This window comes from Eleutherodactylus coqui, chromosome 1 (genome assembly GCF_035609145.1).
Source record: "Eleutherodactylus coqui strain aEleCoq1 chromosome 1, aEleCoq1.hap1, whole genome shotgun sequence".
Classification (NCBI taxonomy): Eukaryota; Metazoa; Chordata; class Amphibia; order Anura; family Eleutherodactylidae; genus Eleutherodactylus; species Eleutherodactylus coqui.
In genome coordinates, this window is record NC_089837.1 from 453,812,199 (window position 1) to 453,838,308 (window position 26,110).

General features: G+C 45.8%; 1 protein-coding gene across 7 annotated transcripts in view; it reads right to left on the bottom strand.

Moving 5' to 3' along the window:
- The window catches only part of LOC136582647 (uncharacterized), a 125,156-nt gene that overhangs the window by 14,926 nt on the left and 84,120 nt on the right, over window positions 1-26,110 (bottom strand). For 4 of the 7 annotated variants that reach the window (XM_066583854.1, XM_066583840.1, XM_066583832.1 and 1 more), the window contains 5 exons: window positions 25,830-25,882; window positions 15,989-16,061; window positions 14,568-14,620; window positions 10,478-11,360; window positions 2,213-2,250 (listed from right to left, as the gene is read on the bottom strand). In XM_066583854.1, coding sequence (XP_066439951.1) covers window positions 2,213-2,250; window positions 10,478-11,360; window positions 14,568-14,620; window positions 15,989-16,061; window positions 25,830-25,882 — 1,100 coding nt within the window. The remainder of the gene's footprint in view (window positions 1-2,212; window positions 2,251-10,477; window positions 11,361-14,567; window positions 14,621-15,988; window positions 16,062-25,829; window positions 25,883-26,110) is intronic. The other 3 variants (XM_066583862.1, XR_010787206.1, XM_066583846.1) reach the window with 3 other exon arrangements.

The window sequence follows — 26,110 nt, forward strand, 5'->3', positions numbered from 1 at the left end:
CCTCCTGCCCCGCAGACATGAGCGCTGAAAAGGAGAATTAATAAGAATTAACTTACCCGCAGCGGACCGGGCACCTCTTCTCTTCCTCACGGCAGGATCTTCTTTCTTCGGCCAGCTGATGTACTCGGCACGTCGGCAGCGTGCCACGCGCATGCGCCGGGCACATCCGCCGGGCCAAAGCAAGAAGATCCGGCCGTGAGGAAGAGAAGAGGTGCCCGGTCCGCTGCGGGTAAGTTATTCTTATTTTAGGTCTCCCTCGGATCCGGGCGGCTTCCATAGGCTTCAATAGAAGCCTGAGGGAGCCGTCCCCGTGGGAGACCAGCACGAAAATGGAGCATGTCACGTTTTTTTTCACCGCTCCATTTTGTTTATTCCCTTTTATTGACCATCCGCGGGTATTTATCTACCCGCGGGTGGTCAATGCATCCCTATGGGGTGTGGATCCGCAGGCAGGAGACGAGTTAAAATCCGCTGCGGATTTTAATTCTTCTTTTGCCGTGAACATGAGGCCTTAGTGTACAGAAAAACACTGCAGATTCCTCATTCTTAGGCCGCCTGCACACGGGCGGAAATCCCGCGGCGGGATTTCCACCGCTCAAAGCCTGCATAGGAGTGCATTACAATACGCACTCCTATGCAGACGGCCGCGGTTTGGCCGCGCGAAATATCGTGCGGCAAACAAACCGCGGCATGTCCTATTTTTGTGCGGGGCTCGCAGAGCCTTGCACAGATACGTCACTCACCCAGCCGCCGCCTCCGGTCTGCGCATGCGCCGGCTGCCCGGGTGAGTACGCGCTCGTCTTGGCGCTCAGGTCGGGTCCCGCGGCGAGAATTATCGCCGCCGGATCCGACCCGCTCGTCTGCAGGCGGCCATAGGCCTCGTTCAGACAAGCGTTTTTTTTTTTGCGCACGAATAGCCGTGCAAAAAGAATGCATCTATTAGAACCAATGGTTTCCTGTTGAAGTGTTCACATGAACGATTTTTAGATGTGCAAAATACTTGCACCTGCAAAAGATAGGACATGCATGGCTACAATGCACGCATCTAAGGTGCGTGCTGCGAGGATAGGACCTGCGTTTTGTGCAGCAGTTCCCCTTGACTCCTATGAGAGCTGGATTAACACGCAGCACGCACCATGGATCGTGTGAAAGAACCAATTATGCGCATATGTAGATTGCGCATTTGGCTTCATTTACGCAATTTTTCCACATGTAAGTGGTGTTCTTTTTGCGCGGCTATTTGTTTTAAAAAAAAAAAAATGCTTGGCTGACGAGGCCTTATACAATAAGTCACAACAACAACAAAAAAAATCTACTTTTCTTTTTTACGATTATAGCCAATGCATATTGTATGCCACTGTATAGCTATACTGTGGCATATATCAGAGAAGAGACATCAGGAACATTCCCCAAGGTATATCTCTGACATATACCCCTATACCTTGGGGCCAATGACTGACTGCAGCAGCCATGAGGGGTATTAGCCACGTTACTGCAAAGGCACTAAAAGCCAGTGGGGAACACCAGAGAGGCAGCAATGGAACAGAAGGGGATTGAACATGTGTGTAATGCTTTTGTTATTTTTGGTATTATTTACATTTACATAATAACTTATGGGGTCTCTGACGAGTCCTTTAAGGCTTCCTTCATAGTTTTTGTGGTATTTTTTGGGGGGTGGGAAAAAAAAAATAAAGAAAGACAAAATTTCATGTGTTTTTTTTACAATTGTTTTTAGGTTGACTTTTTTTTTTTTTTTTTTTTAAATACACATGCGTTTTTTTCATGTGCTTTTTTACCTATAGAGAAGTATATAGGAAAACACCTGAAGCTCACTGACGCAATAAAATACACACAAAGTGAGGATACACATACAGCCACTATCACACACAGTGTCAGTGAAAAGCTGCGTTTGAAAAGCGGCAGTGGACCGTGATTTTTAACAACAATTTCAAACTGTCTTCAACAGCGCTTTTTAACGCACCCCATCATTGTGATGGGTAATGAGGTGTGTTAAAACGCACAAAAATAGAACAGACAGTGTTTGAAAATCATGCTGTTAAAAATGCCGCGTTCGAGCTCCATTAAAGTCAATGGGAGCGTTGTAATGCGATTAGCACAGCGTTTGAAATGCTGCATTAATCGTTGTAAAAAGCGCCAGTGTGAGAGTGACCTTAGTCTAACTAATAAGGTTCAAATCCTTGCAAACTGTTACCTGTGGAACAATGCTCTTCAGCTGTTCAGAAAGTGGTCCTGAGAAAAAATGAAATAAACTGAAAGTTATGAAGTGTAACAATAAATATGTAAATTCAAATGTGTAACTTCAAATGTAAATAAAAAGGCAAACTGAAGTATTTGCACAAACAAACCAACAACACACCAATTATATAACATATTAATATAGGCACAGTTTGCATGGTGGGCAGAAGAAAGCTATCAATTAGAAACGGTCAAATTGATTTGCTGGGCTTGATGCTCTACCATCAGAAATTATGAAATTCATGCACGGTAAACTGGGAAAATAGTATTTTTTTCTATTAGAAAAAGTTGGAAACAACAAATTCTGCCCAACGCATCAGAGTCATATCTGTACTATACCGCAATGAATCTTTTGCCATTCTCTAACATTTTTACGCTCTCTAGCAGCAAGAATTTCCCAAGAAGTTGTGCATTTCCCTTTCTTTGTGTAGTAAGATGGGAGAGAGCACTTAATTTATGTTTATCTGTTAGAATAAAAAGAATCCTAGCAATATGTGAAGCAGACATCCATAGAAAGGTAATGGTGGGGTGTACCAGGATAAAGGCTTGTTCACTTCAGTGTTGGGGAGTCCAGTTTTCTTGCTCTGTTCAAGAAGCAGGAAAACAACACCTCCTGGCCGAACGGTACAGTCTTATGACGGAGCCGAATGGTGCCAAATGGACCCCGACTATAATGGGGTCTGTTCGATTTCTGGCCAGCAGACTCGCATTTTGCTGGAATTTACAGGACAAAATAACACTGTTTCCTAGCAGAAACCAGAGACAGAGGTTCAGAACGGAACTTCCGACGCTGAGGTGAACAAACCCTAAACAACATTTTATACACTGCAGTCCATTTTATCTTTCCTTTCCATTTCTTTTTGTGATCAGACTAAGGGAAAAAATTTAACAACAAGGAATACTAGTATTCTTGTAAATACTAATTATATTTATATGACATTTCAGGGAGTACGTAGCCAGGTACTTCTCCTTAGGAATAAAGAAAAGTGGTCAGAGAAATATAAGATGGTTTAGAAATCTATCTAGGCCTTTCATCCATTTAGGTCAAACCCTATGCAGAAATTGTACACGTCTATTATGATTATTACAATAAACATGCTTGAGCCATTCATACAGGGGCCTCTGTTCTCATAAAGTGATGAGGGTCCCAGAAGCTGGACCAGCACAGAGCATGACACTTATTCCTATTCTGTGGGTAAATTTAATCCTTTCCAATCCACTGTCTGACCTCTGAAGACATTATGATTTAAAGCTATACAGCTCTGATGTTGGAAGACATCCGTCGGGGTTCTCTTACTGTATATTGCCAGCCTCTCTGCTGTCGGAGCCTATCCAATGTGTCACCTCAGGCAGTACTGGCTTTAGCCAGCATATAACGCCGTTGTATAACGGCAGAAAAAGAGTAAGCCCCCTAGGAAAACCAGGATACAAATTGGATTGGAAAGGGTTAAAATTCAGCACAAATGAACCAAATAAACTCCTATTTAAAAACAGTCTGCAGTAAGATCATAATTGGTGGCTGGCATTGTATAGGTTAGTAAGAAGCAGGGGCCAAATGAAAAAATGGTATGGCAAGTTCGGCATACAAAAAGGGTTTGTTTGCAGTCTGCCATCCTGAATACAATATACGCTGTGGACATAAAACAATAGAAGATATGATTGATTTTAGATGCACTGGATCATTTTAGTGATTTCTCCTTCACCCTACTACATGGAGAAATATAGAGAGCTTGGAGCTGCTGTCCTGTACTTCAGCACTTTGTAACTACCCTGTTTCCCTGAAAAAAAGCCCTAGCCTAATTTTTGGGGAGGCTTGAAATATAAGTCCCCACCCCTGAAAATAAGCCCTAGTCACACCACATAAAAAAACCAAAACATTACCTAGCAGGCTCAGCCCAGCTTACTCCCGCTGCTCTCTAGTGGTTCAGCGCGGTTCCCGCAGTCCTCAGCCACTTGTACAACATCACTTCCTAGTTCATAAATCCCACCTCCAGGAAGCGATGGCTATAATTGGTTGATTGGTTCTTCAATTGCTGCTCAACCAATCAATGCAGCGCTGGATAAACCAATGTGATGGCCGTGATTGGCCGCGACTAAGCCAATTCATAAATCCCGCTTCTACAATTCACCTAAACAAGAAGTGATGTTGTATGAGTGGCTCAGGAATGCGAGAACCGCGCTGAACCTCTAGAGAGCAGCGATTGGGACCTGGACCAAGCCTGCTAGGTAGGTGTAATAAGACCTCCCCCGAAAATAAGACCTAGTGCGTCTTTTGGGGCAAAAATGTATATAAGACCGGGTCTTATTTTCAAGGAAAACCGGTAGTGCTTGAAATGCTATAACTACTGACAGCAGAAAAGAGTATTCTGTCTCAGTTGTGTGGAAGCACAAATTAGACACAATGTTAAGAACTACAGTCCTAGAAAATGTGTCTGGTAGCTTTCTTCAACTCTCCATAGAAATTAATATACACATTTGTCTATACAAGCTATTAATAAGGGATATCAAGGTCAGTTTAGAGCTAATGCAAAAAACAGTCATATGTAACCCTAGTCAGCTCTGTATTAATGTTAGCATTATGTACATATTGGGCTGTGCTCATGTCTGCATCAGCTGCTGTGCTATGTTACCAATCAAAACTACAGTTACCTTGGCAGAAACTGCTGGTGTCCGTGGAGCGATGGATACAGCACAGCATGATGGCTTCCATTACAAACAGAAGTCACAACTCCATATGCCAGCATTTGATCATTATCCAAGCACTTACAATATGCCAAAAGTCAAGGAATAGCAATATGTAAACTGATTATGAAGTGATGTTACCTCAGGTGACACTTGGAAACTCCGAAAACTTTTGGAACACTACAGGAGTTACAATTTACTGGCTCTTAAGGATAAAATTAGTTATGTCACTAAGGGGTTAAAAATGCACTTAAAGGGGTTGTCAGGCCATAAACATTAGGTCTCATTACTTCTGTTCGCCCAATACAATGCACTTTGTAATATACATTGCGCATTGTAAATTAGCCAAACAGAAGTTATTCACTTACCTTTTGGGGTGCCCCCCCGTGTTGTTCCTTGGTTGCCATGGTTCCGACAAGTCTCTTGTCCTCTTCTTGTCGGGACGACGGGGACGCGCTTCTCCAGCACAGCTCTGCACATGTGCAGAAGAACTTCAGCCTCTGGGAAGCTCAGTTCTGCCTGCAGGGGAGGCGTGGCTGCTGGCTCTTCATCTCCAAGGTAAGAATGAGTGGAGGGGCGGGGGAGGGAGGAGGGTGTGTGTGTGTGTGTTACTGTAATGTCAGGAGACCCGGCTGTCAGAAGTCGGGGGGGGGGGGGGGGGCGGGCGGGCGGCTCTGTGTGTGTTTGTGTGTGTGTGTGTGTGTGTGTGCAGTGATGTGTGCTACTGTAATGTCAGGAGACCCTGCGGTCATATAGACTTGTAGCGGTGGGGTGTGCGGTCATATAGACTTGTAGCGGTGGGGTGTGCGGTCACATAGACTTGTAGCGGTGGGGTGTGCGGTCACATAGACTTGTAGCGGTGGGGTGCGCGGTCACATAGACTTGTAGCGGTGGAGTGCGCGGTCACATAGACTTGTCGCGGTGGAGTGCGCGGTCACATAGACTTGTCGCGGTGGAGTGCGCGGTCACATAGACTTGTCGCGGTGGAGTGCGCGGTCACATAGACTTGTCGCGGTGGAGTGCGCGGTCACATAGACTTGTCGCGGTGGAGTGCGCGGTCACATAGACTTGTCGCGGTGGAGTGCGCGGTCACATAGACTTGTCGCGGTGGAGTGCGCGGTCACATAGACTTGTCGCGGTGGAGTGCGCGGTCACATAGACTTGTCGCGGTGGAGTGCGCGGTCACATAGACTTGTCGCGGTGGAGTGCGCGGTCACATAGACTTGTCGCAGTGGAGTGCGCGGTCACATGGCCTTGTCGCGGTGGGGTGCGCGGTCACATGGACTTGTAGCGGTGGGGTGCGCGGTCACATGGACTTGTCGCGGTGGGGTGCGCGGTCACATGGACTTGTCGCGGTGGGGTGCGCGGTCACATGGACTTGTCGCGGTGGGGTGCGCGGTCACATGGACTTGTCGCGGTGGGGTGCGCGGTCACATGGACTTGTCGCGGTGGGGTGCGCGGTCACATGGACTTGTCGCGGTGGGGTGCGCGGTCACATGGACTTGTCGCGGTGGGGTGCGCGGTCACATGGACTTGTCGCGGTGGGGTGCGCGGTCACATGGACTTGTCGCGGTGGGGTGCGCGGTCACATGGACTTGTCGCGGTGGGGTGCGCGGTCACATGGACTTGTCGCGGTGGGGTGCGCGGTCACATGGACTTGTAGCGGTGGGGTGCGCGGTCACATGGACTTGTAGCGGTGGGGTGCGCGGTCACATGGACTTGTAGCGGTGGGGTGCGCGGTCACATGGACTTGTAGCGGTGGGGTGCGCGGTCACATGGACTTGTCGCGGTGGAGTGCGCGGTCACATAGACTTGTCGCGGTGGAGTGCGCGGTCACATAGACTTGTCGCGGTGGAGTGCGCGGTCACATAGACTTGTCGCGGTGGAGTGCGCGGTCACATAGACTTGTCGCGGTGGAGTGCGCGGTCACATAGACTTGTCGCGGTGGAGTGCGCGGTCACATAGACTTGTCGCGGTGGAGTGCGCGGTCACATGGCCTTGTCGCGGTGGGGTGCGCGGTCACATGGACTTGTCGCGGTGGGGTGCGCGGTCACATGGACTTGTCGCGGTGGGGTGCGCGGTCACATGGACTTGTCGCGGTGGGGTGCGCGGTCACATGGACTTGTCGCGGTGGGGTGCGCGGTCACATGGACTTGTCGCGGTGGGGTGCGCGGTCACATGGACTTGTCGCGGTGGGGTGCGCGGTCACATGGACTTGTCGCGGTGGGGTGCGCGGTCACATGGACTTGTCGCGGTGGGGTGCGCGGTCACATGGACTTGTCGCGGTGGGGTGCGCGGTCACATGGACTTGTCGCGGTGGGGTGCGCGGTCACATGGACTTGTCGCGGTGGGGTGTGCGGTCACATAGACTTGTCGCGGTGGGGTGTGCGGTCACATGGACTTGTCGCGGTGGGGTGTGCGGTCACATGGACTTGTCGCGGTGGGGTGTGCGGTCACATGGACTTGTAGCGGTGGAGTGTGCGGTCACATGGACTTGTAGCGGTGGGGTGTGCGGTCACATGGACTTGTAGCGGTGGGGTGTGCGGTCACATGGACTTGTAGCGGTGGGGTGTGCGGTCACATGGACTTGTAGCGGTGGGGTGTGCGGTCACATGGACTTGTAGCGGTGGGGTGTGCGGTCACATGGACTTGTAGCGGTGGGGTGTGCGGTCACATGGACTTGTAGCGGTGGGGTGTGCGGTCACATGGACTTGTAGCGGTGGGGTGTGCGGTCACATGGACTTGTCGCGGTGGGGTGTGCGGTCACATAGACTTGCAGCGGTGGAGTGTGCGGTCACATAGACTTGTCACGGTGGGGTGTCCCGTCACATAGATTTGTAGCTGTGGGGGGGTGGTCTGTCACAGTAATTTGTCACGTGGGGTTGGAGGGGGGCTGTGACAGTAATTTGCCGCGCTGGGGGGGGGGGGGGGTAGCGTGGTGGGGCTGTCACAGTAATTTTTCACACGGTATAATCATGCCTGTGCAGGGAGGGGAGGAGGTGAGCTGTGTCTCTTGTGAATGGTGGATCCTGTGTTATCTATATATAGGTATCACTGTACTTGTAGGGGGGAGGGGCAGGGGGTGCTGTTAGTGTACTTGTGTGTGGGCACTGTAAAGGGGGACTCTGTGGGGGAGGTCACAGGGGGGGCACTGTATAGGGACGCTGTGGATGGGGGTACTGTGGGGGGCATGTGTAGGGGGGAATACTGGGGGCGGGCACTGTTGAGGGGGGACTGTGGAGAATGCTGTGGTTGGGGGGAATGAGGGGGGCTACTTTGGGGTGACACTGGGGGGCACTGTGGGGGGGTACTGTAGAGGGCACTGTTTGTGGCACTGTAGGGGGGGACTGTGGGGGATCATTAGGGGGGCACTGTGGGAGAGTGCACTGTGAGGGGGGGGTCATTGTGAGGGGGGGGGGTCGCTGTGGGAGGGGCACTATGGGGGCATGTGTGTGTGGGGAAATGTTTTGTTTTACTTTACCAGGGTGGGGGGGCAGTAGGTAGCCTTGCAGTGGGGGAGCTGCAGGAGAGTCCTCTCTCGGTTCTCTCCCGCCCCTCTCCATTCACTATACATACTGCTGCTGTTTACACTCATGGTAGGATTTTATCCTAAACCATGAGTGTATAATGCAGTCTCCCCTGGCCACACCCCCTCTGATTATAGTATGCAGCAGGGGGCGTGGCCTGGGCGGGGAGAGACTGTGGAGCAGTTCAATAGAGGTGGGCGTGTCGTGGGCGGGGCTAGGACGTGAGCTGAGGGAGGCCATGAAATCCTGCCTTTTCATGTCTTACTGCCATCGGGAGCGCGCACACAGAAGAGGGAGAGCGCAGAGCATTGTGGGAAGGCAGCACAGAGGCGCCATCTTTGAAAGCTGCAGTGAAGATCAGATTCTAAGGTAAGAAACTGACATTGCAGCTGATCTGCCTGCTGGTTTGAGCCCCTCTATGCTGGGTGCTACTATCCTTACTGAAAGGGAAGCAGCAGCATTATAAAAATGTTTACCCTGTGTGGCCGGACAACCCCTTTAAGGCAACTCTGTGTCAAATAGATTTACAGGAGACAAAAATTCAACAATAAAAAAAGTGATATTTTCAGGAAGGTTTTTCCAATTTTAACATGACTGTTGGGGTCTGACTAGAATTGTCCGTGCTAATCGAAAAGCAACTCTGAAAGAACTTCCACCCCCCAGCCCCCCCCCCTCCCGTTCACTCCGAATTTTCTTGAACGAGCATGCAGTTACTCGAAAATAGCGATGCTCGCTCGAGTAATTGCCTTAACCGAGTGTGCTCGCTCATCTCTAGATGGGATATTACAGTAGGATAGCGCATTTTGCCATCAGGCCAAGTTGACCAGAATTGGTTTGAGGAGCATTCTGGAAATGTGAGCCCAATTGAGCATTTATGGGATGTGATTGAGAGGTCATTCACACCCGGGATCCTGCATCTTCGAATTCCACTGAGCTGTGGGCAATTATCCAGACAGAATGGCACAACATCCCTCTAGACGTTTGCAGTTCAACTTGTGGAATCAATGCCACGTAAAGTTATTACACTTCACCACATTAGAGGGCGTCCTACATGATATTCCTGTTTCATGACTTTTGGCATGTCAATGTATAGAACTATTTTATTGCCATTTTTTCATGATTATTTTCATATGCATTACCGGTAAACTTTTTCTCCCATGTTAAAAATATAAATAAACACAATCTAGTAATAAATTAATAAGTAATAAATATCTATTATGAATCTGTATTTACAGAATCCATAGACCTCCATTAGTAAAAAAGGGTTTTCCAGGACTTACACTGACAGACTACCCTTAGGAAAAGCAATCAATGTTTCATCAGTGGAAGATGAATCCCTTGGACTTCCACTGATCAATAGGATGTCTACATAGCAGCTTATTTACTTGGCTGCTGTGCATAGTGCCTGCAGTGCAGTCACTTGATTGGGACTGAGCAGTAGTACCAGGCACAGAAACCCATACAACCAATATGCAACCAATGAAGTGTGCAGGCCTGTAAGTGGGACCAAGCCCCAGTACCAGGCAAAGCTGTTCATATGAAATTGTCGCTGTGCCGTTAATTTTTGTCTGTCCCCATTAATACAGAGCACGTGCATATTTAGACACGTGGATTGTGTATATAAAATATGATCATGTCAATAGCACTAAAGACTAAGGGTGCCAATACACTTTCGACAGCTGTTTCCCTGGCTTCCCATATACACATGGACACCCGACTAAGCGTTTAAGAATGTAAAAAGCTAAGTTGACACCAGACAGTTCTAGCATGACTTATCTCCAGGGTCATCAACTGTTGGTAGAAAGTTGAGTGAACCCCTATACACACTAGAGAGAGTTATCCGACCCCGCCAAAATTAGGAAATTCTAACGACTAAACACTAATGTGCATGGGGACCCATTACACTGGCTACTCATTTTAGATTTTTTCAATATGGACTAATACAGATCTCTAATATGGTCATGTGAATGAGGCTTACAGTCAGACTGCCAAATAAACAAATGGTCACACACCAAGTTTCCTTGAGAGCGCAGTTATCTGCTGTGGGCTGATGACATGGAAAGGGTTTCCTCTGTTATGTCTTTTTTTTCCATTCTGCAATGTAGTAATATAATTGGGACCTGGGATGTCTCTATTATCGCACTGAGATGTTGAAATGTCACTTTCCATCTTCTCCAGTAAGGAATCACTAACACTCGTAGACACTTCTGTCTCGCTCCCATCTTTCGCCAGAGTAAGTGGAGAGCACAAAATTGTTCCAGGCTCTGCCACAAGGTCTTCAGCTGGTTGTAAGGAATCTAAAGAACATCCTACTGATGCATCAGGCCTCGTAAATGTACTAGAATCTGCACAGCTTACTGGTTCTGGGGCTAACTTTCCTTTAATGTTAGTAGATAGTATCTGTTCAGTGGCAAGATTAAGGTCATTAGACCAACCTAAAGGATGTGCCACTCTTTCATTCGCAGTAATAGCAGTAATAGAGGTCATGGAAGGCATTATTGGTCTGTCTGTACTGTTAGAAGGCGTAGGCGATTGTATGTCAGGTATATCTACGCTATTAACAGAGTATGAAGATGCATCATGTGTACTTATACCTTTTATAATGCTGTTTGAGGACTGTGTGGGTAATTTGATTTTGTGAAGATTAAAAACCAAATTGCCTAATGTTGTCTTTTTTTTTTTAGGAGGACTATCTGACATTTTGTCTGGTATTTCTTCATCTTGTAAAAATAAAGGCTGTTCTTCTGTGAAAGCTTTGTCCTTGGTAGAGCATCCTGAGGGACTGAGAGGCACGGCAATGTCAGGCAGTCTCTCTGGAGTCTTGTCCACATTGTTTGAACACATTGACGTATCAGAGACATCACTATTCTGTACATCTTCTGTAGCCATTTTATCCTGAAAGAAAACCAGAAGGTTAAGTTGAGGAGGCCCATTGACTCAACCAATTTGAAGTCAACTAGATCTTATTAAATTTACACACTGAGAAATCGAATAGGATACGAACCCCAGGTTGTCGCAGGGGGTGTTTTGGATTCTGGGTAGTATGCTCAGGGATATTCCTAATTTATGTCCTCTGCTTTCTCAACTAGTGGTCACATGGTCTGGCTTTGCCACAAATTGCTCATTAGTCTCCATCCCTGGTCCTCTTATACCCTTGTTGGCCAATCCCCATTTTAAAGCCTTTTTAGACAGCACATCACTATTATTTACCCCAACAAATCCTTCTCCAGGTGAGAGACGTGTTCGGCACATCGGGGTTGAGACCCCTGGCAGAGTTCTTTGTAGCGACTCGTGCCCCTCCTGGAGCATGGATGAAATATTTTCAGCTGAGGGGTTCCTTGGACTTCCTGACACCCGGGGCAGGTATAATAACTAAAACAATCACTGCTTTTGAGGAAATCTGTACCACCATGGACTCCCCCGCTCAACCAATCTCACTTTTGTACAAGATTCTGCTGTGCAGGGAGATGGGAGAATGTCCTCCAGGATTTGTGGAAGCCTGGGAGAAGAAGTTGGAAAGGCAGCTTCCCAGGGGGTACTGGCAGAAAGCCTTTACACTAACACATTAGGGGACTTCCTTTTCCAGACTCCAGGAACTCAATTACAAAATTCTGTCACACTTGTAGGGAACCCCGGAACGCTTACACAGGATGTTTGCTCAGTCCTCTCCTTTGTGCTGGAGATGTGCTGGGTGCCGGGGCAATAGGTTTCATGTTTGGTGGGAATGTCCTCCAGAAGGGGCCTTTTGATTGTATGTTGAGGGTCTTTACAATGACATATGTGGCCTATCCATTTTTTCTCACATTCGAGGTGGCTGTTATCCATGTACCCAGGGTCCATTTTCAATGTTAAGAAGGGTCTGTTAAGGTTTTTGTTCAGGCTGTCAGGAAATCCAGTCTATAGAATCTATTGGGTAGCAGAAATCAATACCCTTGTGCGTTATGAGGAGATGAGAGCGGATGAGGAGATGGATATTGTGGGGTTCCATGCTTTATGGCAGCCTTGGTTGGACTTCAGGTCATCCCCTAAACTTGAGGAGTGGGTGTCTTTGGAGTCAGCCATGTCATAGGATCCACACCTTCTCCTCTCTATAGGGGTCTGGTGCCCACGTGTCTCTCTGGCCTCTCTCCCGACTTTTCCCATTTCTTCTAACCTCCTCCCTATGAGGGGCAGCTTTCACTATATTCAGCCTTGTGACCCATCTCTTCGTTCTGTCTCACCCTCCACCACTCATCCCCTACCTCATCCAAAGTTTATGGTTTCTTTTATAGTATTACATGTAACCCTGTTTAATTATTTAATTTTCAGAAAATAACTTGTACAGGAATCGTTCTGGAATGCTCACTAAGGTTGTTCAGCTGTAATTATATTCCGATATTGTAATTTTTAGTTCATAACCTTTCTTGTTGCATAACCATATACTAATGTCATCATTATCTTGATTCCTTTGTCTCAATAAAAGCTTTTTTGAATGAAATGTACACACTGACTTGCAAAACAAGGACATTAAAGGGGTATGCCTATCAGGATAAAACCTATCCATATGCCTATAAAAGGTGTATAGATGCCATTGCTGGAGACCCCTCTCTAAGCGCCTTTTCTCTATGAGCCAAAGTGAAGATGTGCTGTTAAGCAGAAGCTTTTGTTCTGGCAAACTTGATCCATTCATGTATTACATGTATGGCCTTTGATCGAATTGGCTGCTATGTAATATTACATTTCAGAGAAAATGCATTGCTAGCTGAAGCTGCTCAAGAACAGGACACAAAATGATCACATTAAAGGAGAATGTTTGATGTGACAACACCTTTCTCATTATGGGACTAGTGCCGACCTAGCGTCATCAGTAGACTAGTAATTATTAGGAGATTATAGTACCAGTGTTTCTGGTGGCACAATGCTCTGCTACATGGCTGTCTCTCTCTCTCACACACACACACACACACACAGCTCTGCTACATGCATGTCACACCCACACACACACAGCTCTGCTACATGCACGTCACACACACACACAGCTCTGCTACATTGCTTTCCCATATCAGTTGCACGTGATTTACGAACTTTAGCTAGTGGCTGAGGTGAAATTGTGGCTTGTCGCTGTGTCATGTAAGCTGCATTAGCTTCATGGCAGCGTTGAACCCTCTCTGGTGACATGTTTTCAGGACAGCGATGGTTTGTTTTAGCACTGGACAATGGTTGACGATCAGATGAAGGTTGGACTGGTGTTGGCGGCATTAGCACTTGAGATGACATGACATGACGTTCAGGAGATGTGAAGATAGCAGTGAAGGACTATGCGTCAATGTTGTTGGTCAATATGCACTGCCAGCTATGTATGTGTAAGTTTGTGAGGTGTCATTTATTGGAGTCTCCACACAGATGTCTCACAACCAGGTACAAACTGGCAGATTGAGTACTGCTGTATGTATAACAATTGAGGCCACAGGGGTTTGTGAGGGATGTAGTCTGCCCATAATTCCTCATTTACTGCAGAAGGAGGATAAAGGACCTGTGATGATGTCACCGTCATGTGATAAGGGGGCAGAGCTAAGAGCCTGTAACTCACATCACAGGTGCGGTCAGATTTGTGCATGAAACTCACACATCACACATACATACAAACCAGACCTTGGTGGCACTATGCACAGAGAACCACTTACGTATACTAAGCACACAAAAAGCTTAACAAGTGCAGAGCCATTTGGTTTCCATATATTGCACCGATGAAGGCAGGTAAGCCTCAAACAGCTGTAGGCAAGTTGAAAAAATAGCCCTATATTTATTAAGCTGTACAGTACTCTCCATAAGTTTTGAAACAACCCTTTAAAATGTACAATTGGGAGGAAAAAGTCAAAAATAAAAAGGCCTGCCGAGGCTAGGGCTATACGTAAACATTTTGTAAAGCATCTTTCCCATTTTAACTATTGAGTAATAGATGAATTCCACGAGTGTGCACTGCATGCAACTCAGTATTTCCCCGCACTACAGTGGTAACTTGACAGTTCAATCTGAGAAGTCTCTATATTGTTCAGCATGAATATAAAAATAATTTTAAGTTCTGTCTAATGTTGTGGAAGTGGGCAAATTCCCCAAACTTACATTTTGATTGTCCTGGGCTTCGGCCATTTCTATAGTACAACCTGTCTGTGATCCTGCAATTATAAAAAATTAGTTTTCTGAATTTTTAACCAAAAAAAAAATGTTTTTTTAAACAAACAAAAAAAAGTCACTATGTGATATGTGAGAAATAAGTACCAAATCTATTAGACACTTCTCTCTCCCTTATATCATCCTCTTGATTGGTTTACCATAGACCAATATTTTGCACCAGAATGTTGGCTTTTCACGAGTCCCTTTTCTAAATGTTTTGCAAAATGGTCTAGAGAGGCACTAAGGCATATGTGCCAGTTTTTTGGTGTTCACTAAGCCAGACTTTTTATACAATCAGTTTCGCAAATCTCTATAACGACTTTTCAAGCCATCAACAATCAGTGCTTGGAAACGTTGTTGCCAAAGATTCGATGTTCATTTTATTCTGGATGATCCTCGATGAATGGTTTCCTTTTTGTCCATCAATGGCTATTATGGACACCATGCCTTAGGTAGCAGTGTCTGTTGTAGTAGTATAGTATATGTTGCTATGAGTGGCATATACAGTATGACAGGTCAATTATTAAACTACTAAATTACTAAACTTTTTAAAAACTTCTAACATGTCATAAGACATTTCACAGATTTTGATTGTTCGTGTTCTGGGAGCTAAGACCCTCATCGATTGCTAAAACGAATAGCAGAAGCTCTCAAGTGAGGGCTGTGCCTGTTCTGCTGTTATTGGCGAACGGTGTACAGACTCCAAAGACTTTCTATGGAGCTTGTACCCTGGTCTGAGGAAAACAACAGCCGAATGGGCACAGCTGTCAGATGGGCCCTTCTTAGTTGATTTTAGCAATGGGTTTTGGTATAAACAGCAGAACCCTACCGCTTGAAACTTCTGACATATCGCTATGAAATGTCAGAAGAAGTTTTTAAAAAGTTTAGTTACACTTTAATGATTGATAGCTAGAGATGAGGGAGCGTACTCGCTAAGGCAAACTACTCGAGTGAGTAGTGCCTTATGCGAGTACCTGCCTGCTCGTCTCTAAAGATTCGGGTGCCGGCGGGAAGGGGGGGGGGGGGGGGCGGAAATCTCTCTCTCACTCTCTTCCCCCCGCTCCTCCCTGCTTACTCCCTCAACTCACCGCTCTCCCCAGCTGGCACCCGAATCTTTAAAGACGAGCGGGCAGGTACTCGCACAAGGCACTACTCGCTCAAGTAGTTTGCCTTAACGAGTATGATCACTCATCACTAATGATAGCCAATAATTGTTTAATTGTTCTTTAGACATTGTAATGTATAAGGTACTTTTTTTTTTTTAACTCGTTTTATTGAACAATAAATATACCAAACAGTATATAAGTGTATAACATACATTTTTATGAGATTAATTGTAGAAAATATATTGTCAAAATGTCTCTTCTTACCCTCAAATTCAGAATACATCTGAGATAATGCTTCCTTATCCTGTGATGACATATCGTGCATAACTTCTTCAAGCTGTTATTACAAGAAAAAGAAAGTTTATTTCTAATGCAATTTTCCAGCAATTGTTGATCTTTTGGCTCGAGATGCAAGTAGTCACACACCCAAAAATTTAATTGCACTCATCAGCCTTAGGTAGGGTAGCCCAGAACAATTGAAGCAATTAATTAAAGAGTCCTGTTCCCAAAACAATTTCAGTCCAAAACTGCTTTAAAAGAATTAAATTCATGGGAAAAACGTTTGGTATTGTTATACCTTTGAACAATTTGTATGTTTGGATGCTGTGCGCCATTGCTTTTTTGTGCCTTCTTAAAAACAATCAAAATTATTGTTCTAAAACAATTATTTTGAAAATGAATTCCCCGTGGTAGAGAATAGACCAAGCTATTGTAGGTATTTGTGAAAACAAATCCAGTTCACATTCAGAAGAAATAAATAGTAAAAAGTTTCTTGGTTCTCAATAATGATTATGCATTATAAAAGAAGCATAGGGTACGCAGCACTGATTGATCAGCTGTGACACTAACCACAGCAGGCAACAATTTATTCTTTGGCTCTAAATAATAATTACATCTTTTATCGCCACATAACGTGGCCAATCTGCTCAAAAACAAGTTCAATCCATTGACTCGACTTGTTCAGATTGAAACTTTTAGTGCTCAATAGACACCCTGCAAAGTCAAGATTTTTTATTTTCTATTTGAAGTCTTCAGAGAATTACAACAACTATATGGCACAGAACACACGTAGTTTTGTTGCTACAGTTTTTTCCAAAAGATATGGAAAATGGACTGAAGTGGTTTTGGAAACAAACGCTTCAATTCTGTTAAAATTATGTATGTCATGTTAGCCTACAATGAGCGAAGTAACCAATTTTCCTCATTTTTGGGAAAATTCCTTCTCAACTGCAGTCTAGCATGTAATAATATAATTGAACTGTTACAGTTAAACTTACTTTTGGTGTTTGCTGAACAGCATGACAAAAAAAAATGAGAAAAGAAAATTGGTGGCACTCTTTTTTTTTACAAAACTACAAGTAATAAACTAAATGTCTAAATGTTTCTTAACATGCTCTTGCTGAAAACTAAAGTTTCATAAAAAGGCACAAAATCTGCCTTATGAGCATAGAACAGTGGTGGCGAACCTATGGCACGCGTGCCAGAGGCGGCGCGCAGAGCCCTCCCTGCTGGCACGCGTCGCCCGCTCACCACGATAATGATTACCGGCAGGGGCTGCAGCTCCCCTGTTGGCATTCACTCAGCAGCGCTGCTATCTGTGCTGATCCCGGCGCACACTGAGACATCAGTGTGCAGCTGGGATCCTCCTCCCCTCTCCCATGACATCTCCTACTTAGTTCCTTGAGAGCAGGGGAGGGGGTGTTTGGCAGCACACTGACATCAGTGTGCACCTGCAATCACGCTGCTGGCGGTGCACCGGGCAGAAAAGGAGCGGAGCTTCCACAAGGAGAAAGAGGTAAGTATGTGGGTCTCGGGGAGAAATTGAGGGCCGTTGTGGGATGTCACTATTACACTGGGGGCTTCTGTGGGGTTTTACTACTACTACTAGGGGCCGCTGTGGGATGTCACTATTACTACTGGGGTCCGCTCTGGAATGTCACTATTACTGCTGGGGCCGCTGTGGGATGTCACTATTATTACTGCTGGGGGCCGCTCTGAAGTGTCACTATTATTTCTACTGGGGGCCACTCTTGGGTCTTACTATTATTACTACTAGGGGACGATGTGGGGTGTCACTATTATTACTGCTGGGAGCCACTGTGGGGTGTCACTATTATTACTGCTGAGGGCTGCCACTGTTATTTCTACTGAGTACGACTCTAGGGTGTCACTATTATTACTGTTGGGGCCGCTGTAGGGTGTCACTATTATTACTACTGGGGGCAGGTTTGGGGTGTCACTATTATTACTGCTGGGGGCCGCTGTAGGGTGTCACTATTATTACTGTTGGGGCCGCTGTAGGGTGTCACTATTTTTACTGCTGGGGGGCCGCTGTGGAGTGTAACTATTATTACTACTAGGGGACGCTGTGGGGTGTCACTATTATTACTGCTGGGAGCCACTGTGGGGTGTCACTATTTTTACTACTGGGGGCCAGTCTGGTGTGTTACTATTATTACTGCTGGGGGCCACTGTAGGGTGTCACTATTGTTACTGCTGGGGGCCGCTGTAGGGTGTCACTATTATTACTGCTGGGGGCCACTGTAGGGTGTCACTATTGTTACTGCTGGGGGCCACTGTAGGGTGTCACTATTGTTACTGCTGGGGGCCACTGTAGGGTGTCACTATTGTTACTGCTGGGGGCCGCTGTAGCGTGTCACTATTATTACTGCTGGGGGCCGCTGCGGGGTGTCACTATTATTACTACTAGGGGCTGCTCTGAGGGGGCGTCACTATTATTACTGCTGGGGGCCGCTGTGGGGTGTCACTATTATTAATACTGGGGGCCGCTGTAGGGTCTCACTATTATTACTACTGGGGCCGCTCTGGGGTGTCACAATTATTAATACTGGGGGCCGCTCTGGGGTGTCACAATTATTACTACTGGGGGCCGCTCTGGGGTGTCACTATTATTACTGCTGAGGGCTGCCACTGTTATTTCTACTGAGGACGACTCTAGGGTGTCACTATTATTACTACTGGGGGCCGCTGTGGGGTGTCACTATTATTACTACGGGGGGCAGGTTTGGGGTGTCACTATTATTACTGCTAGGGGCTGCTCTGAGGGGACGTCACTATTATTACTGTTGGGGCCTCTGTAGGCTGTCACTATTACGGTATTACTACTGGGGGCCGGTCTGGGGTGTCACTATTATTACTGCTGGGGGCCGCTGTAGGGTGTCACTATTATTACTGCTGGGGGCCGCTGTGGAGTGCAACTATTATTACTACTAGGGGACGCTGTGGGGTGTCACTATTATTACTACTAGGGGACGCTGTGGGGTGTCACTATTATTACTGCTGGGAGCCACTGTGGGGTGTCACTATTTTTACTACTGGGGGCCAGTCTGGGGTGTTACTATAATTACTGCTGGGGGCCACTGTAGGGTGTCACTATTGTTACTGCTGGGGGCCGCTGTAGGGTGTCACTATTATTACTGCTGGGGGCCACTGTAGGGTGTCACTATTATTACTGCTGGGGGCCGCTGTAGGGTGTCACTATTAGTACTGCTGGGGGCCGCTGTAGGATGTCACTATTATTACTACTAGGGGCTGCACTGAGGGGGCGTCACTATTATTACTGCTGGGGGCCGCTGTGGGGTGTCACTATTATTACTACTGGGGGCCGCTGTAGGGTCTCACTATTATTACTACTGGGGGCCGCTCTGGGGTGTCACAATTATTAATACTGGGGGCCGTTCTGGGGTGTCACAATTATTACTACTGGGGGCCGCTCTGGGGTGTCACAATTATTACTACTGGGGGCCGTTCTGGGGTGTCACTATTACTACTGGGGGCCGTTCTGGGGTGTCACTATTACTATTGGGGGCTGCTGTGGGGTGTTACTATTACTACTGGGGTCCACTCTGGAATGTCACTATTACTGCTGGGGCTACTGTGGGGTGTCACTATTACTACTGGGGGCCGCTGTGGGGTGTCACTATTGCTACTGCTGGGGGCCGCTGTGGAGTGTCACTATTACTACTGCTGGGGGCTGCTGTGGGGGTGTCACTATTATTACTACTGGAGGCCGCTCTGGAGTGTCACTATTATTTCTACTGCGGGCCACTCTTGGGTCTCACTATTATTACTACTAGGGGACGCTGTGGGGTGTCCCTATTATTACTGCTGGGAGCCGTTGTGGGGTGTCACTATTATTACTGCTGAGGGCTGCCACTGTTATTACTACTGAGGACGACTCTAGGGTGTCACTATTATTACTACTGGGAACCGCTGTGGTATGTCACTATTTTTACTACTGGGGGCCGGTCTGGGGTGTCACTATTATTACTGCTGGGGGGCCGCTGTGGGGTGTCACAATTATTACTACTAGGGGATGCTGTGGGGTGTCACTATGATTACTACTAGGGGACGGTGTGGGGTGTCACTATGATTATTGCTGGGAGCCGCTGTGGGGTGTCACTATTTTTACTACATGAGGCCAGTCTGGGGTGTCACTATTATTACTGCTGGGGCCGCTGTAGGGTGTCACTATTATTACTGCTGGGGGCCGCTGTAGGGTGTCACTATTATTACTGCTGGGGGCCGCTGTGGGGTGTCACTATTATTATTACTGGGGGCCGGTCCGAGGTGTCACTATTATTACTGATGGGGGCCGCTGTTGGGTGTCACTATTATTACTGTTGGGGCCGCTGTAGGGTGTCACTATTATTCTGCTGGCGCCGCTGTGGGGTGTAACTATTATTACTACTAGGGGACGCTTTGGGGTGTCACTATTATTACTACTAGGGGACGCTGTGGGGTGTCACTATTATTACTACTAGGGGACGCTGTGGGGTGTCACTATTATTACTACTAAGGGACGCTGTGGGGTGTCACTATTATTACTACTAAGGGACGCTGTGGGGTGTCACTATTATTACTACTAGGGGACGCTGTGGAGTGTCACTATTATTACTACTAGGGGACGCTGTGGGGTGTCACTATTATTACTACTAGGGGACACTGTGGGGTGTCACTATTTTTACTACTGGGGGCCAGTCTGGGGTGTCACTATTATTACTGCTGGGGACCGCTGTAGGGTGTCACTATTATTACTGCTGGGGGCCGCTGTAGGGTGTCACTATTATTACTGCTGGCAGCCGCTGTAGGGTGTCACTATTATTACTACTGGGGGCCGTTCTGGGGTGTGTCACTATTACTACTGCTGGGGGCGGATGTCGAGTGTCACTATTAATACTGCTGTGGGCTGCTGTGGGGTGTCACTATTATTACTACTGGGGGCCACTCTGGGGTGTCACTATTATTACTGCTAAGGGCTTCTGTGGGGTGTCACTATCATTACTACTGGGGGCCAGCTGTGGGGTGTCACTATTATTACTGCTGGGGGCCGCTGGGGGGGGTGTCACTATTATTACTACTGGGGGCTGCTCTGGGGTGTCACTATTATTATTACTACTTGGGCCGCTGTGGGGTGTCAGTATTAATACTGCCCGGGGCCGCTTTGGGCTGTCACTGTGATACTGGTGGCCACTGTCGGGGGTAGAGAAGGGGGAGTCACTATTATACTGGGGGCCGCTGTTTAATGTCACCATTATCACTGGGGCCGCTGTGTGTGTCAGTATTATCGCTGGGGCCACTGGGGAGCTCACGATTATCGCTGGGGCATGTTTACATGTGGCAGAAATGGGCAGGGCTGTTTCAAAACAGACAGTGTACAGATTTTGACTGTCTTTTGGATGCAGAAATGCTGCAGAATTTTCCACAGAAATTTCTGCTGAGTACATTCTGCAGTATTTTCGCGTCCAAAAAGCAGTCAAAATCTGCACACTATCTATTTTGAAGCGGCCCTGTCCTTTTTAGAACGATGGGGGTAAAATTGTACGTCATGATAAGCCCCGCCCTCTGAGGTGTTGTCACTTTACTGTAAATAAGTGGGTTTTGGGTTGCAGTTTGGGCACTTGGTCTCTAAAAGGTTTGCCATCACTGGCATAGAACTTTAATGTGGTTGTCCAGCTTCGAAGATTGGTGATATATCCTCAGGATAAGTCATCATTAGCTGATCAGTGGTTGTCACCTGGGACCCACGCCCATCAACTGTTCACTGGGTCACTGTTTGCATACGGAGCCAGAAGCAGATACTATTGTGCAGTAGCCTGGGTGGTACTGTAGGCCCAGCTCCCATTAAAATGAATGTGAACTAAAGGCCTATTTACACACACAAATAACACTGGCCAACTAAAGAAAAAATTTCGGAATGTTTACTTAACTACATAAGTGAAATCTTACTGATTTAGGGGTGAGAAAAACGAATATGACAAAAAAATTTTATTAGCTCTAGTTTCTGCGATATACAATAGGTGGAAGTATGTTATTTTAACGGATAAAGAGAAATTATACATTTTAATTACATATGCTAACAACATTGAAAGTGCATTTGAAATTTTTTTCATTGACCATTACATTTCAAGAGTTCTAAATTGATGGAAGAATTCCTGGCAGGTGGTTTGGTGTGAAGAGAATCATGTAGTGACTTCATGAGATCATTTTCTATTGGCTTGCTTCTTGTAAGAGAGTTCCAGAGCATCCCTACACACAGACCAGCAGTAATCCGCAAGCATTGCTTCATTCCAACGGGCCCGATATCTTTCTCCACTACAGAAATATCCTAGTGGAATCTTTCTCCGCGCTCATCACTGACAGCTCCACAACTAGGAGGGAAAAAGTCTAAGTGGGAGTGGAGAAAATGGATTTTAAGGGACATGTTGCATCCGAGTTGATGGTATTTTTCCAGAAGTACTGTCACCAACTAAGTGTAGTTATCTTTTTTGTTGCCTAAGAATCCATGAATTACTCCCTTTAAGGGTTGCCAAGCTTCCTTTTTTCCCCTCCAAAACTTGGCCAAATGCAGGATCCTTTACAAGTTGTCGAATTTGTGGCCCAACAAAAATACCTTTCTTAACCTTTGCATCACTCAATCTAGGAAATTTGTCTCTTAAGTACTTAAATGCCTGTCTTTCCTGGTTCATACCGTTGACAAAATTTTTCATTAAACCCAGCTTTATATGAAGGGGTGGAAGAAGAACATCTTTTGAGTCCACGAGAGGCTCGGCAATGGCATTTTTTCTCGGTAGGCCAGTCCGCTTAAATGTAATGTGATTTCCTATCCCTACTGTCCCACATACTTAAAAGGAACAGTATTTAGTGTACCCCAGTTGCATTCCTAAGAGTACAGCGATGACTTTTAGATCGCCACAGATTTTCCACTTGTGTTCAGCATATTTGATTGAGTCGAGGAGGGCTGTCATGTTTGCATAAGTCTCCTTCATCTGAACAGTATCACCAACAGGAATAGAAGGAAGATGGTTGCCGTTGTGAAGTAATACATCTTTCAAACTAAGCTTGGAGGAGTCTATGAAAAGCCTCCATTTAGTTGGATCATGGTTCAAATTCACACATTTCATCAAGCCATTAATGTAGCAGCAAACAACCAGATTTTCTTCTCAAAAAAAGGAAGCCGATCCCTCTGATGTTCCCTGTACTGTGAGACCCTGACATCACGTTGGAGAAGATTTCATTGCTGTAGTCTTGACCCTAGAAGTTCCGCCTTCTCCTTTGACCCTCAACAGACCCCTAGTAGAGAAGCTTGTCTGATCATCCAACAAGCATGAGCATTTACAACTGTTTCATTATCCGCCATTCAGAGACAGGTGGCACTATCGACACAGGCCCCTGTGTCTGTCTGAACCATTTACAGGTGCTTGGCTAAGGACATTTGGTCTCATGGCACCCATTATGTGTAGTGCCTTTGACACCCACCCACCTTTGCCTCTGTTTGCAGCGGTATAGCGAGTGATGAAACTGGACTGGTGTGGAGTGGCACAGGTCCAGTTTGGGCACTGCCACCACCGTGTTCATATCTGGAGACCTAGACGTGAGCACCTTAATCCTGCCTTTACTGTGGAGTGGCACATTTCCTCCACTGCTGATATGATATTCTGGAGGACCATTGCATATGACAGTCGGTCACCCCTAGTAGTGGTACGAGTGACAATGATAGCTCAGTGATATGTTCAGGACATCCTGCAGCCACATGTGTTGCCTCTTAAGGCAGGACTTCTAAGAGGCATTATCCAGCATGATAATGCTTGGCCGCGCACAGCAAGGGTGTCACAGGAATATCTTCATAACATTGTCACACTTCCATGACTGCCCAGTCACCAGATTTATTGCCAATAGAACATATATGGGACCTTCTGAGACGACAACTTCGACAACCTAAAGGTTTGCACGATCCAGAGGCTTAGTTATAGCAAATTTGGACAGATATGCCACAGGATACCATGCAAAACCTGTATACCTCCAGGCCCGCCCGTATCACATCTTGCATTCAAGCTAGAGGCGGTACGACATGGTACTAGGACCTCCATGACCCCCTATATCACACCTTGTATCCAAGCTAGAGGCGGTACAACAGGGTACTTGGACCTCCATGCCCCCCCCCCTATATCACATCTTCCATCCAAGCTAGAGGCAGTACAACAGGGTACCAGAGCCACCGTGCCTGCCCGTTTCACATTTTACATCCAAGCTAGAGGTGGTACAACAGGATACTAGAGCCTCCCTACAAGTGTTCAGTTTTTCACAATGAATTCTCCTTTTGCTCTGATATTGTAATCACTTATATCAACGTTACAATCACACATAGAAAGTTTCATTCTATTCTGACAACTCCTTCTAGGGGATGGATTTTTTAATGCAGCGAGTGTACTTTAGGGCTATTAGTGCAGTGTATACATATACATGCATTAGAGTTAACAGAGTTGTAGTCCCATAATAATAAATATCAGCAATTGACAAGCGCTCTTTTTTCTAAGCAAAAACATCAGCGTGCATAAGGTTATACTGCAATTATTTTATCCTGCAAAAACAAACTGATACTAACAAATATATTTCTACATCAGTTCACATCCCATATGAAAAATATGAAATCCATGCTTTTTTAAAATATGTGTTACAAAAAAAGGAAAAGGCTTTAAAATTTTATTTGCTTTACCCCTTAGTGACCACCAATACGCCATTTTACAGTGGTCACTAACAGGCTTTAAACCTCCACATATACACCTTTATAAGGCGATGGCTTAGTTGACTACTGATAACGAGGCTCTGTCTCCCATCAGTATTCCGCAGTGTGATCGCAAGGTACAAAGGGGTTTCCATGGCAGCTGGAAACCTGACAAAGCCCTCCATGTCTGCCTTGTAACTCAGCCTATTAAGCCCCGCCTCTCACAGAGTTTAATAGACTGCTGTCATAGGCTTAGTAGAATGCACTACAGAAGTAATGTAATGTACTATCCTAGCAATCAAATTACCACATCTTTAAGTCCCCTTTGGGGACTAAAAATAGCGTAAAAAAGTCAATAAAGTTTAATTTAAACAAAAAAATTCTGTTACAAAGCTTGCTTTAAAATGGATAAAATACCCCCCACCCCCAAAAAACCCCAACAACAGATAAGTATTAGCACATTCGTAACAACCCAAACAATGAAAATATTTTGTTATTTATCTCGCATGTTAAATGCCATAAAAATAAATAAAAAGAGAAAAAAGCCAGAACAGCTATTTGTGTTGTGTTCACCTACCCAAAAATGTAATAAAAAGCAATACAAAAGTCATCAGTACCTCAAAATGGTACCAATAAAAACTACATACTCACTTTCCAGCCGGCGTCTGTGTCCCTGGCGGTAGTGTGGAAAGCTGCTTCGACTTCTGTGTTTCCGGTTCGGCAAGCTGTTTAAATCCTCTTAGCTGTCCTCTCCAGCCGGGAACACAGAAATTGAAGCAACTTTCCGCACAGCCTCCAGTGACACAGACGGCGGCTCAGAGGTGAGTATGGAGGGTTTTTTTTCACCCAGCATATACTCGAGTATAGCTCGGCTTATACTCAAGTCAATAAGTTTTACCAGTTTTTTGTGGTAAAACTTATTGACTCGGCTTATACTCAGGTCGGCTAATACTCGAGTATATATGGTTATAAAAGTTATACAACATATAATATGTATCTTAGAGTGGTTCCATTAAAATATACAACTCCCCCCCCCCCCCCCCCAAAAAAAACAAGCCCTCATACAGCTATGAGGCATACCTTCTTATTAGGTTTTCTCTTTGAAACACACTTTTTTTTCTTTGGAAATCCACCTTTTGTAAAGAAATAAATATACATTATAATATAATTTATATAAATGATTCTTATAAATTCTTTAATTTATATATTACAATATTATAATGGTTTATATTTTTTGCAGGAGCATATTCTATGTATATTGGGACTTGTAAAAATAGTTCAGAGCAATAAGGCTGGATGCACACAGAGGTTTTTCTGTCAAAGCGAGTAATGGCTTATTATATCTCCTGCTTGTTTTTTTT